Raw genomic sequence first — 13810 nt, forward strand, 5'->3', positions numbered from 1 at the left:
ATAGTCTTGCCTAGAGGTAAACAGAGGTCAGGGGCGGCGGCTAAGAGGAGCTGACTCATTGGAAAAGACCCTGATGCTGGGAAGAATTGGGGGCAGGAGGAGAAGGGGACGACAGAGGATGAGATGGCTGGATGGCATCACCGACTCGATAGACATGGGTTTGGGTGGACTCAGGGAGTTGGTGATGGACAGGGAGGCCTGGTGTGCTACTGTTCATGGGGTCGAAAAAAGTCTGACACGACTGAGCAACTGAACTGAACTGAAGAGGTAAACAAGCATGTGCTGTGCTGTGCTTAGTTGCTCAGTCATATCCGACTTTGTGACCTCTAGACTGTAACCCGCCAGGCTTCTCTGTCCATGGGGGTTCTCCAGGCAAGAATACTGGAGTGGGTTGCCATGCCCTCCTCCAGGCATGCGGCCCCAGTAATCTGTGGGCCTGCTTCCCCAGTTCTAGTGGAAATGGGACCTGTGCAGAGTACCCTTCCTGGCCAGTCAAAGGATATCCAGGCCATTCCAGTCTGGTACAGAAAACTGGCTTAGCTTGGGAGTATAAGAGGATGAGCATAGGAAATAAGCATTGTGGGATGGTGAAGGAGCCCACATTATGGGAAATGGAGGGGAAGGCAGTACGCAGGAGAGGCGTTTCCAGGGCAAGGCCAACCTGAGTCACAGCCCTCAGGTCCCAAACTAGAGGGGCCTCATCATCAAAATTAGAAGCTGATGAAATATCCCCCAAACTGAGTGTGTTTATAGGTTGACTTCTTAATATTGGAAGGGGGTCTTGAGACTTGTCTCATTGTGTAAGCATGCTACCTCTACCTAGCATAATAAATATCAAGAAAAACTTCCAACTGGGACCTATTTTACTAACATACTACAGGGGTCCAAAGAAGTGTATTTGGGGATCCCTGACCCCGTGGCTCTTGACCTCAGGTTTGAGCCTGATAGGGTGAACATACCACTATCCTTCTGAGGTTGAGACAGTTTCCATAGGAACCAAACTGTTAAATAATAAAACCCATTCTTTATTTCCCTTCTCCCTCTAACTTTTCAGCCTGGGAATGGGAATGGAAGCATGGGGGTTTGTAGAGCCCTGGAGGGGTGTGTTTTACAATTCAAGGCCCCCCCAAGATGGATTTCTTGAGGAAGAACCTTGTGGGCACCCCACCCAGCTGGACAGCCCAGCCTCCTGCAGGCATGGTCATTCCTCCCCTCTTGCCCATGGTCCCCTCATCTTGGAAGTCACCCTGGCAGCCCCTGTGGTTCCTTGCTGTTTCTTCAACCCAGCTTCTCCTCTTCTGGAGGCTGCCCCTGCAGCCCCACCAACCAGTGTAAGGGTTGCCTCACTGTCTCCAAGCCTGTCTTGGCCCTACCCCCTGCACAACCTCCTCCCCCACCTTTCTGAACTAAAATTTGCCAATGAATTCTGTGGCAAGCAGCTTGGGGGACACACACACACAATTCTTTTACTTTTAACTTGGCTTGCTAACCAGCATTCAATGCCTGGAAGCCTCCCTTCCTTCTCCCTTGGTAACCCCACTCAACCTTTAAAACTGTCACCTCCTCCAGGAAGCCACCCCCTGACTCTTCCTCTCAGGCTGGGTTACAGCCCAGAATGCGCCTTTGCATACATAGCTTATTCAGGGTCCTTGCCGCATCTTTTAACGATCTATTTAGGTTTCTGTCTCTCCTATGAGCGGGGAGTTCCAGGAAGGTCTGTTGCTGAGTCTCTCTGAATTCCTCACGCCCAGCGCATGGCCCTGCAAGGCAGGGACCTTGGGGCTGGGCCAACGACAGGGCCAATGGGCGCTCCCGGGCCCGCAGAAGTGGCCCGGTGCACTAGGCTCTGCCAGGCGCGCCCAGACCGAGCTTCCTCCCGAAGCCGGGTCCGTGAAGGCTCAGCTGTCTCCCTGAAATCTTGGGTGTGCCACGTGGAGCTCAGTCTGTCTGGAACTTGTTTAGGGGCGGAGGCGGGGGGAGGGTGGCTAGCGTCAGGCTTGCCTCCCGCTCCCAGGCTGGAGCTCAAACGGCATAACCTTCTATCTGGTGGTAGCTGGGGCCGGGGGCATTCCGCTAGCAGTGGAGCGAGCCCCGCTCTGCGCTGGCCGCGAGGAGCGGGCTCTTCGCCCGGGCTCGCGCGTAAAGGCTCCGTGCAGAGTCGGAGTCTGAGTACGCCGGCCGCTTGAAAGGCTCCTCACGTCCAGGCGCCGCGGTCACGGATGCGCCAGTTTCCGGCCATGAATTGGGCTTCAGAGTCCGAGTCTCCTGCCCGACTCCCGGCTGAGCCTCGGGCCGCAGGGCGGGGGATGGGCGCCCGCCAAGGTCCGTGGGGCCAGCTAAGGTTCGAGCCCGCGGCCGCGGCGAGTCCCCTTTGGCTCTCCTTGCCTCTCGGTGGGTGGCTCAGCGCCTCGCCCGATCTCTCTCCGGGCTATCCCGGCCCGGCTCCACGAGGGGCTCTCTGCCCAGGGAGTGGATCATGGCCCAAGACGCTCGGCGGCTGAGGTCAGCCCGGGCCAGGGGGCTCCAGGGATCCCCGAGGGCAGTCGGAGGCCGACCCTTCTCCATTCTCTGGTCCCTGGCGAACAGGGGTTCATGAGGCCCAGGGCCACCAAGTCTCTGCGCGCCGCAGCCGCGGCCGGTCCCACCGTCCTGCTGGCCTCCGAGCGTCCCTCCGACTGGCAGCGCGGAGCACCCGGCGCCCCCTCCGAGCCGCGAGCTGGAGAGCGCCGCGCGGCGAGGCAGAGGCTCCGCAGTCACGTGGTCCAGAGGAGGGCGGAGGGGAGGGAGGCGGGCAGGGAGGGGAGGGGGAGCAGAGTCTAGGGGGAGGGGGAGGGGAGGGGGCGTCCTCCGCAGTTCGCTCCTCGCCGGGGCTCAGACACACAGCGAGCCCGGAGCCGCCGCGCCGGCCCGGCTGCTGCCGCCGCCGCCTCCGCCGCCTCCGAAGCCTCCCGAGCCGCGGGGAGCGCCGCCGCCGCCGCGGGCCGCCCCCGCCGCGCCGGCCTGGGCTCGGGTTGCCAGCGCCGCCGCAGCCACCACAGGAGCCGGAGCGGGAGCCCGACCGCGCCGGGCTGGGCTGGGCTGGGCTGGGGCGGGCTCAGGGCGCAGGGGCGGGCGCGCGGGGGAAGACGCACGGGCGGGCTCGGCTTTCCCGGGGAGCGGCCCGGGACTGCACCCGGACCGGCGCCTCCCCGCTCCGCGCTGCCCTCGGCCTCGCCCCGGGCCCGGGCGGATGAGCCGCGCGCCCGGGGGACATGGAAGCGCTGACGCTGTGGCTTCTCCCCTGGATATGCCAGTGCGTGTCGGTGCGGGCCGACTCCATCATCCACATCGGTGAGCGCGGCGGGCTCGGGGCCGAGGCTGGGCGGGGGCCCCAGCGGCGCGGGGGGTGAGCGGCGTCCAAACTTGGCTGTTCCCTGGGCCGAGGGGCTCGGCGGGCGGTGCTCCCGCGAAGGGCCGCGCCGCCCCGCGGAGGAGCTGTGCACGGGCCGCGCCGCGCTCCCACGGGCTCCTACTGCTCCCGGGGCTCCGATCCCCCCGCGGGGCCCCGCGGCCTCCGCCGACACTTAGGGCCGCGGCTGCGGGGATCCCAGGGCTAGACGCAGGTTCAGCCCCGCGTCCCCGGCGGGGCGGTCGGCAGGGTAGGGTCAGCCCTTAGGTGCAGCTCAGAGCAGCGAGGGCAGGGGGCGGGCAGGGCCCGGGGTCTCGCCAAGTTGGTAGCGCAGGATCGAAGAGGCCCGACCGGAACCGTGCGTGAATGTGGGTGGGTGGGTGTTGTCAGCGTGTGTTTCTCTGTGTGCGCCCGTGGCACCGTGTTGGTGTCACTGCGAGAGGGCGTTGGGGTGTGTGGGGCCATCGGAGCCTGTGTTGGTGCGTGCACGATTTATCAGCCTGTTAGAGTGGACACAGTGTCTGTCTGTTTCCCTGGTGTGTGTCTGTGTATCTCTCAGTGTATGTGTGGGTATGTGTGTATCTGGTTGTGGCGACGGCAGCCCAAAGCTGGACAGTCTCAGAGTTTCTTACGGCCCAAGTCTTGGGGGCCAGCAGATGGTCTGGGCAGTGGGAGTCAGGGAAGAAGCCTGGGCCGCGGTGTGTGTGCGGAATGTGTGTGCGTGCGGGCTGAGCGGGAAGAGACCGATGGAGGGAGAGAACCTGGAGAGGAGAGAAGACGAGATGGAGAAGAGGAGGAGGCGCGCCGGCGGGGAGTGTGTGGGAGTTGGTAGCAGCAGGGGAGAAATCCTAGGAAGTTGGGCCGGATTGGGGGACTGGCAGCGGTTGTTTTTGGGGAGCCCGTCGGCAGTCGTCTTTCCGGAAGTTGGGGAAGACCAGCGAGCCGAGAGAGGCTGGGGGGTTGGGAGGTGTGAGAAGGCAGGGGTAATGGGACAGGTGATGGGTGATCAGGGACTAGGCCTGGCCTTGGAACGCTGCAATCCCTGGCAGGCACCGGGACAAGACCTGCTTCCCAGTTGTGGGTGGAGGTGGTGGGGGCGCTTGGGTCTTGCGGTCAGCATTGCGGCTCTGGGTGTAGCATGGAATGGGACCTCCCTCCTCCTGCCCAGCTCCCAGTTCGGGGATCACTGGGCCCAGCTCTGGGACTGTGGTGACCCTTAGGGCCTGGCAAGGGGGTTGGACTCCGGAGTTTTCCAGGCTGCAGGGCCAGGCTCAGGCGAGTCCGACCGATCTCGGCGTCAAGCGCTGAGAGTCCGCCAAGGCAGTGCGAAGAGCGCAAAGGCCAGCGGGAGGCTGCTCTGGAGGAGCTGTTCATGGTTCTGGAAGGCCCGTTCAAGAGCGGCTGCTTCTGGGCTCCTCAGCTTCTGGGTTAGAAAGCAAAGGGTCTAGGGACATTCTTCTATCTTCTCCCCTGCCCCCCAATGTACTCGAAAGAAAAATAAGAGGAGAGGGATGGAAAGCAGGAGGCAGAGCCCAGGGAGTCAGGCGGGACTGAGTAGTCCCTCTGCCTGTCACCGGTCATCAAAACCCCCTGCAGAAAGAAGCCCCCAGCACAGGAAAACCACTGGGGACTTGTTTGGTTAGCTCCTACTGAAGGGGGGTGCACAGGACAGAAGGAAGTATCTTTCTATTTTGGGATTGGGGCTGCAAGGGGGCTTTCTGGCTCCTGGGATAGGACTCATGGGACCATTTAGGCAGGGCATTTAAGTGCCCGAGGTCACACCAGCTTGGCTCAGCCCATCATGTGAGGCATGGTTGGTATATGAGGTTGGTTGGTTGTGAGACAGTCGTGTGACCTGGTGGCTGCATGTACCACGTGCATATGTAACTCATGTGGACTATGTTGGCATATTTGGGGTGGTGTAGTTTTGTGTCGGTGGGCGGAGGCCCACCTCTAAACTATCGCATCAGGCTGAAACCCCAGCCCAGAACTCCCACCACCTGGCAGCCTGCAGTCCTGCCAGCGCGGTGATGGGAGGTCCAAGGCTGGGATGGGGGTGGGGGTGAGGTGGGGAAGGAGAGCCCATCTCTAGGCCTGGTGTTGACCCCTCTTCTCCTCCAGGTGCCATCTTCGAGGAGAACGCGGCCAAGGACGACAGGGTGTTCCAGCTGGCTGTATCGGACCTGAGCCTCAACGATGACATCCTGCAGAGCGAGAAGATCACCTACTCCATCAAGGTCATCGAGGCCAACAATCCGTTCCAGGCTGTGCAGGAAGGTGAGTGGCCGGCCGCGGTGCCCAGGGCTAACAGGGCCGGGCCTGCCTCGGGCGCAGTACTGGAGACCTGCTGGGTTGCCAAGATTGTTGGACCGCAGGCACGGTGCGTGCTCCTTCTCCGGCCCCCCAAAGCTGTGCAGCAGGGAGTGCCCTGCGCCGCGGGGCTGGAGCTGAGAGCTTGTGAACGGCGAGCCAGGCTCCTTGCGGGGCGTGTCGCGGCTCCTTTCCAGCTGGGTGGGCGCGTGGGTGCGCCCGGTGCTGGCCGCGCAGGCGTGTGTGGCTCAGGGCCGTCTTTGTTGTTAGAGTGTGGGTGGGCGTGTCTGCGAGCAGGGTACCGGTGTTGGTGCACCTCCCCTGACCTGGATGGCCCGTTGTCTTCTTAGCTGCCGAGGAGGAGGAGCGTCTAGCGCCCGAGCCAGTGCTCTCCCCTCTTCCCAGCGCATCCCGGGACGCGCAGCGTCTCGCTCCCCTCATTGCTTCGGCTCACGTTTCTCGGCCGCTCTCCTCCTCCGGGTTTGGAGGAGCCGCTCTCACTTGCGGTCCTCGCCATGGGCGGAGGCATAGCCGCCTGGGCCGGAGGTGGGCGCTGTTCCACCAGGAAAGGAGCGGAGTTGGGCCGGGCCAGGCTGCGGGGAAATCCTAGCCGGTGCCTGGGCCACCTTGGCCCGCAGACTATGCCCGCAGGCGGGGGCAACAAGTGCGCGGCTAAGCCAGGCAGAGCGGGCTGCATTTCCCTCCTCCCTCGTTCGTTCCCCTCCCACCGGGCTTGAGCCTGGGTTAGGGGACTCGGGTTTCTCTCCCATGATGCCTGCTTCCTCATCAGGGACAAGGCTCTCTCTGCCCCATGCCTGTCCTCGGGCCCCTTTCCTCTCATCTGCCCGCATATCCATGGGTTCTCCTATTTCCTTATAGCCATGGGTTTGGCTCTGAGGCCCTTGCCCAGGGATATTGAAGACATAGGGAACAACTGGTGGCACAGGGTGTGGGGATTCCTCCCAGGAGGAACAAACATGACAGTGGGTTTAGGGAGGAGGTAGCTGGCCGGAGGCTCCAGGCAAGTTTTCTCTGTCCCCATCTCCCTACCCCCAACCCCTTAGACCCAGAGACCTCTTCCTGCTTTAGGCTGTTGGCTGCTAGTCTTCTCCAAGGATAGGGTGACTCTGTGAAGGCTGTGTTCTGGGTTCAGAACATTGTGATGGAAAGAGGTTTGGGGGAGCCTCCTGTTCTTACAGAGGAGGGAGAAGGCCCAGCTCTGGGACCTGAAGGTCCAAGGATGTCTTTGGGTAGTTGTAAAAGCCTGCAGGTCTGAATGTGTTTTGGAGGTGGTGGCTGAGTTGGGGTGAGGCTGGTTTTCCCAGCCCTGGCAGGTGTCTGGTGTCTACTGAGGTACAGGAGGTGGAACCCATCCTTCTTTGCTGTCTGATCATGCCCTACCTGCATGCAGTACCTGCCCCTGCATACCCTGCCCTTAGACTTCTTTTCTCTGCATCCTCATTGCAACTGTTGCATCTTCTTGTGGTTGGCTCTAGCCAGGGGAAGGTGGGACCTCTGTAGGCAGGAATGACCCTAACTTGGGTAAGGATCTCTGGTGACAGAGGCTTTTTCAATTACTTGCCGTGATTTTCACAGTGCCTCATGCTCCCTTTGCATACCCCCCATACTCTTGTCTTTGTGGACATTCATCCTTTGTGCTTGGGAGCTGAGGACACAGTTGGGAGACACCTGCCCCAGGAAACTCACAGTGTAATGGGGATGCTACTTGTGTTTTCGTGGCAGTTTGGCTCTGCCACCTTCTCTGTTGACATATCTCATTTCTGTTGACTTGCCCTCTACTGTACTGAGTATTCCAGGTTCATTCATTTTGCTCCAAATGATGCCCATTGGCCCCCCTCCCCACTCCAGTAGCAGGTCCCTAAAGACTGAAGATAATGCTTTTGCTCAGGGTTACTAACTCTGACAGGTAACACATGGGTGAACTGGGCAGCTGGGCTCAGAAGGACCTGGAGTATGGGGTCTGGAGAGGTCATCTCTGTCAAAAGGAAGTTGTTCCACAACTTCAGCTGATTTTACCATTTGGGAATGAAAATCCTGGTGTTATAAATGTGCTGATTTATTTATTTTTTTTAAAGAGGAGCTTCAAATCTGTACTTTAATGTAAAATCTGATTTCTAACTCTTATCAACTAACCAAACAATTTGAGTAACACAGAACAAGTCAAATCAAGCAACTATGGGCCGTTCAGCCTTCAAGCCTTAGTGCGGCTTTGTTCTGGAGACACAGGGCTCCACCCAGGGGCCTTTTCTAGGTCTCAGTTTCTCTGTTTTTATAACTGGAAAAATGTCTCAGGCTCTAAGAACAGCGGGCTGACACAGTCTCGGAAGGGTGTGAGTGAGGGTGTGTGCATATCCAGAACTAGAGAATTGGATGCTGATGCCTGACAGTTGTCCAGGTAGAGGAATACTGAGCAGGTGGTGTTGGGCCACCCTCTACCCTCTGAGAGGGCATGTGCTGGTTAAAATTGGCATGCTTTCAACTGATCATTTTCAGGGGCAGAAATTCACATTGTTATCCCGTGACCTTTTGAAGCCCTGGGTTGCTATCAGGGATGGGAAGAATGAGTCCCTCAACAGCCTCAGGGAGTGCCTGAGCAGGGTGCAGAGGGTCTTCCTCCCTGGCCTGAGGCTTGGTGGGGCAGGTGCTCAGCTCATTGGGTCCTTTCTTCTGTGCTCTGTGGGGTGTTGTCCATCTCATGGCTTGGCCCTGGTTGATGGATATCTCTCTTGTGGACTTGGACAGTCATAGTCCCAGACACGGGTAGTAGATACAGCTTGGATGGGAAAGGAAAAGACTTGTTGGCTGGGAGTGGCCAAGGCAGACTGGGGTTCAGTCTTCATCATGGACTGAATGAGCTCCCCATGACCACCCCCCCATCCCCGTGGTGGATTTGGGATTGAAGTGATGCTGCCCCATTGTGGTCTGAGAGGTAGCACCACGCAGGGATAAGAGCTTAGTTTCTGGGGCCCAAGAAACTGGGTTCAAATCTTGCTTGTCTCATGTGCAGTGTGATATTGGGGGAGGCCTGGCCTTATTCTGAATCTGTTTACATGTCTGCTGAGAGGGGTCCTCCTGGGTTTATTGTGAGGATTAAATGAGATGAGACATGTATGAATTGTCTGCAAAAGACCTGAGGTAGGTGTTCAGTAAACATAAATTCCCTCTCTGTTTCTTGACCGACTGTGAATGCATCTAGCTTCTCTTCAGGCTGTTGGTATTTTCAGCTGCATCATTGCTTAAGCTAGTGAATTCCTTGAGAGCGGACCCTAACTGACCTTTTCATTTTCAGCTTTTTGCTTAACTTTCTTTTTCCTGATTATAAAAGAGATGCTTGCTACAATGAGCATGAATTAATTTAAAAATGTGAAAAAGGAAAAGGGCAACTCATGCTCATTATATAAAATGTGTGGAAGGTGCAGGAAAGCATCAAGAGACAGAACAAAATCGTTCAGAAGTCTACCACTGTTCTTTCCTTCTAGTCTTTTTTCACCCACTGATTTTCATAAGTGCTGAGAGCTCCCGTTCTGTTCAGTTGTATATATATATATTTTTTTTGTTTGACATATCAGTGACATTTTCTGAAATCATGTGAACTGTTTATAAACATTCCTCTTACTGTCTGCATATATTTTTAAATATCCAAAATGACCAATTTTTTAAAAAATGGAAGCATTTATGTTGAGATATGCTTAAGTATTTAATTGAAGAAAATAAGGAACTCTACTTTGACTTGTGGGTCCTAAGATTTATACCTGCAATTTATTTAGGCTGATTTTGTGCAGGCTTCTTACAAGCTACCTTTTGAGGCAGTTGGTCAGTTTATGTGAAAGACTGGATCATTTTTAATAAAATATGCATTTGTTGAGGATTTAGCAAATGATAATACAAAATTGATATTTAAATCCCTAAAAGGTGGTATCTTGAAGTCCATATTAACAATAAGTGTGAAAATTTGTCTTCTAGATACTAGAAGAGATACTAATTTGTTAAATAAAAAAATTTCATATTGCTTTAAAGTGCCTGCTCAAGGAGAAGATTATATAAATGCATAAATGCATAAAAGAACTGGCTGAACACGAATCTTCTCTGTTCACGGTATTATCTTTTACTGTAAGTAAAAGACTTGAGTTATTGGTTATACTGTAGATATATCTGTCATAGAGTGGAAAGATAACAATTTAGGGAAGAGGAAGAAAAAAGGAATGTATGTGAGGCAATATTCCTTTTAGTTACAATAAGCACGAAAGTGTTTTAGGAAGACAGCGTAAAAATCACCCAAGTATAGCTTGGTGTTCACAGAATACAACAATGAAGCAATGAAATAAAATGAAAGTAAAGCGCAGTAAGCTTTGTGGTGTCCATCTGATGGTCTTGCTCATATTATACTGGTCATTCCTAGGTGGTCACTCTGCCCCTTGCACTCTGTGACAGCTGCTAGATGGCCTCCCTAACTGAACTTTTGTTGTTGTTTTTCTTTATTTATTTTAAAAACATTTTTATTGGAGGATAATTTCTTTACAATGTTGTGGTGGTCTCTGCCATTCATCAGTCATAATTATATATACCCCCTTCCTCTAGAGCCTCCCTCCCCACCTTTCCACCCCTCTAGGTCATCATGGAGTGCCAGGCTGTGCTCCCTGTGTTTGATGCCTCTGTTGTCTTCCTTGACTTCCCTTCAGGTCCCGTTGAGGCTGTATTTTTGCAGCTCCTGCTGGCAGACCCACTGTTCTCCCTGGGAATGATGTTATTGGTCCCTGCCTGGGAGACACTGTCAGCATCTCCCTGAGTTTGATGTTAGTGTCATTAAAGATGCTTGCAGGCCCACTGCCATCATTTCCATCCACTCAGCTGCATAATTTTTCTCTTGGTGCAGAAACAAATTTTACCATAACTTTGCTGGTTAAAAACAGAAATATATTATCAAATATATTATCTTACAGTTCTGCAGATCAGAAGCCTGACATGGGTCTCACTCGGTTAATATCAAGGCGTTGGCAGCACTGATTCCTCCTGGAGACTCTAGGAAAGAATCCACTTTCTTGCCTTTTCAGCTTCCTGAGGATGCTCGTCTTCCTTAGCTCCTGGCTCCCTTCCTTCAGCTTTAAAGCCAGCAGTGGTGGGTAGGGTCCTTCTCACAGGGAGTCACTTCTGTCCTCACATCTCCTCTCTGATTCTTCTGTCTCCCTCCTCCCAGAACCCTTGTGATGGCATTGGGCCCACGGGAACAATCCAAGCCTATCTCTCTATCCAGAGAAGGCAATGGCAACCTACTCCAGTACTCTTGCCTGGAAACTCCATGGACAGAGGAGCCTGGTAGGCTGCAGTCCATGGGGCTGCTATGAGTCGGACATGACTGAACGACTTTACTTTCACTTTTCACTCTCATGCATTGGAGAAGGAAATGGCAACCCACTCCAGTGTTCTTGCCTGGAGAATCCCAGGGATGGGGGAGCCTGGTAGGCTGTCATCTCTGGGGTCGCACAGAGTCGGATGCGACTTAGCAGCAGCAGCAGCAGCATCTCTCTATCTTCAAGTCAGTTGATTAGCACCTTTAATTTCATTGCAACCTGGATTCTCTTTTACCATGGCTCAGATGGTAAAGAATCCACCGGCAATGCAGGACACCTGGATTCAGTCCCTGGATCGGGAAAGATCCCCTGGAGAAGGAAATAGCAACCCATTCCAGTATTCTTGCCTGAGAAATTCCATGGACTGAAGAGCCTGGTGGGCTACAGTCCATGGGGTGCGCAAAGAGTTGGACACGACTAAGCAACTAACACTTCCACTTTATAGCATATTCACTGTTCCCGGGGTTAGGATGTGGATATCTCTGAGGGCCATTTTTTCTGCTACCATGTTGGTACACCTTGGGGGTGCCTATTTCAGACACTGCCCTTCATGACCCTTCCCTTTCTTCTGCACGGCTGGCTGCATTCCTGCCTAGGGGTGGCATCCTCTTTTTACTTGGAGCATATGGCCATGTTTCCCTGTCTATCATCCTCGCTTTGAAGATGGCACACTGTAAGCCTGCAAGCCTCTGTAGACCTCCCTGTGCTCTCCAGTGAGACAACAACTTCCTTCCCAGAGCCTGCAAGCTGCTCACGTCTAAGGTTCCTAGAGGAGTCTGTTTTGTGAACAGCCAGACTGCAAGGCTGTGCCACCGTGCAGGCCCATGACCTCCATTTCTTCCAGGCCAGGTTCTTCCAACCCCCCTCCTCTCCCCACCCTCCAGCCTGCTCACCTGGAGCACATGGTGGGGTCCCTGCCAAGGTCAGTCTTGCTTACTGACATCCTCAACTTACTCCTGCCAGCGATGCTTCGGGTCAGAAGGTGGTGGCTGTGGGCTCTGATGGCTGCTCACTAAACCCCTTTCACTAGTCCCCTTTCTGGATTTCTCACAAGCCTGTATCTGTGTAAAAGAATAACTACCATCTTCATTCAGTTGAACTGCTAGGTTCAGAGTTATCTTTCATTCTAGGGTCCCTCTTGTGTATCTAAACACACACACTCTCTTTATAGACTGTACTCCTGCCTTATACACAGCCTTGTATCTAATGGATTGTTGTTGTTGTTGTTCAGTCACTCAGTCATATCCTACTCTTTGTGACCCCATGGACTGCAGCACGCCAGGCTTTCCTGCCCTTCACCATCCTTTTTAGTATCCCTGTGGATACTATGCCATGGCCTTGCCCCTAAGTGGGGAAGATGGACTTACTATTTGTAGTGAACAGATAGGCATCCCATATCAGGCGTATGGGTCAAAGGCTGTGGACTCAAGTGAGACACTTCTCCCTGTGCTGCCTACAAGCTGCTACTGTTCCCATTCCTGGTTGACAGTCTTCCTGTCTAGAGCAATATGTGGGGATCATTTCTCTAGACTTTACTTGGAAGACAGCTAAGGATGCCCCTGAAAACTCAAAGCCATATCTTGCGAAGGCAGACAGCCTCTTTCCAGATTCTTGGAGTTGCCAGGTCTAGCTTTGTCTCCTATATCAGCCATCTTCTCCCTTTACTCGTTCTTTTCACTACCTGGAAAATGCTTTCACCTAAAAACTGGAACATTGAGTCTGTACTGTTGGATTCCCGTACCATTTCTAACCCAGACCGATCCCTGGATATGAATGTTTTTAGACTTGATGACCCAGGGAAGTGTCTGTTTGTTCCTGCTCTTTGGTTTTGTTCTGTGGTTCCCTTTGTATCAGTCAGGGTAGACTGAGTTATGCTGTGGTAACAAACACTCTCCAAGTCTTAGTGGCTTAATGCAACACAGACTCATCTCCTTTTCATGTTATGTGTCCATCATTGGTCAGCTTGGAACTGAGTTCATCGTGGTCACTCAGCTTGAATATTGCTAGTTGCTATACCAGAGGGAGAAAGCCCCATGAGGTCTCTGCCTGTATGTGACACAAGTCTTTCTACTTATAACTTGTTGACCAAAACTAGTCATATGGTTCCAAGCAATTGTAAAGGATCCAGGAAGCACAGACCTACTGTGTGCCTGGAAAGAGAGAGAGCTGGAAATGGTGAGTGATAGAAATATCTATACCCACTTCATGTCCAAACAGCCTTCCTATTTCCTTGGTGATTTGTTAAAACAACAACAACAACAACAACAACAACAACAGCACAGAAACAAAACCCAAAAGGAATTTTAGGTATTGGATCCTGGTTGGACCAAATCCATGGCTTCCATCAGTTCCCCTTTGCCCACTTGTTTACTTTTTCCTCTGCTCCAGAAGATGCCGGGCAGCCTTTTGGTGTAGGGCAAAGTCAGGAAGCCCAGGTCTCAGCCCTGCCCGGCTCTCAGAAGAGAGCCAGTCTTTGTCTACCTGGACAGGCCCAGGTCTCAAAAGACTTGGGCTCGATGCTTCCTAAGGAATGGGGTGAAGACTGGCGTCTGGGCCTGACTATTGTTGGCAGCAGCAGTAGTGGGCCCACAGCTGGTCATAAGCAAGTCTGTGCTTTCTCTGGACTCAGCAGGGCTCCCGTGGCCCCATATTTTCTACAGATGGCCCCTGCTTCCTCCCTGTGCCCTCCTCACCCCTGACTTTCCAGGCAGCACCAGCTCTCTCTTTTGCTGAGGCACTGGTC

General features: G+C 54.2%; 1 protein-coding gene across 3 annotated transcripts in view; it reads left to right on the plus strand.

Moving 5' to 3' along the window:
* The first annotated feature begins 3096 nt into the window (after window positions 1–3096).
* Window positions 3097–13810, plus strand: part of GRID1 (glutamate ionotropic receptor delta type subunit 1) — a 677264-nt gene continuing 666550 nt past the window's right edge. For 2 of the 3 annotated variants that reach the window (XM_081563134.1, XM_081563129.1), the window contains exons 1-2: window positions 3097–3330; window positions 5510–5665. In XM_081563134.1, the coding sequence (XP_081419260.1) occupies window positions 3252–3330; window positions 5510–5665 (235 nt within the window). In that variant the 5' untranslated portion in view covers window positions 3097–3251. Of the gene's footprint in view, window positions 3331–3479; window positions 3639–5509; window positions 5666–13810 lie in introns of those variants that run through there. The other variant, XM_081563135.1, reaches the window with a different exon arrangement.

The sequence above is a fragment of the Giraffa tippelskirchi genome, chromosome 2 (assembly GCF_054371585.1).
Source record: "Giraffa tippelskirchi isolate mGirTip1 chromosome 2, T2T-mGirTip1v1.2.pri, whole genome shotgun sequence".
Classification (NCBI taxonomy): Eukaryota; Metazoa; Chordata; class Mammalia; order Artiodactyla; family Giraffidae; genus Giraffa; species Giraffa tippelskirchi.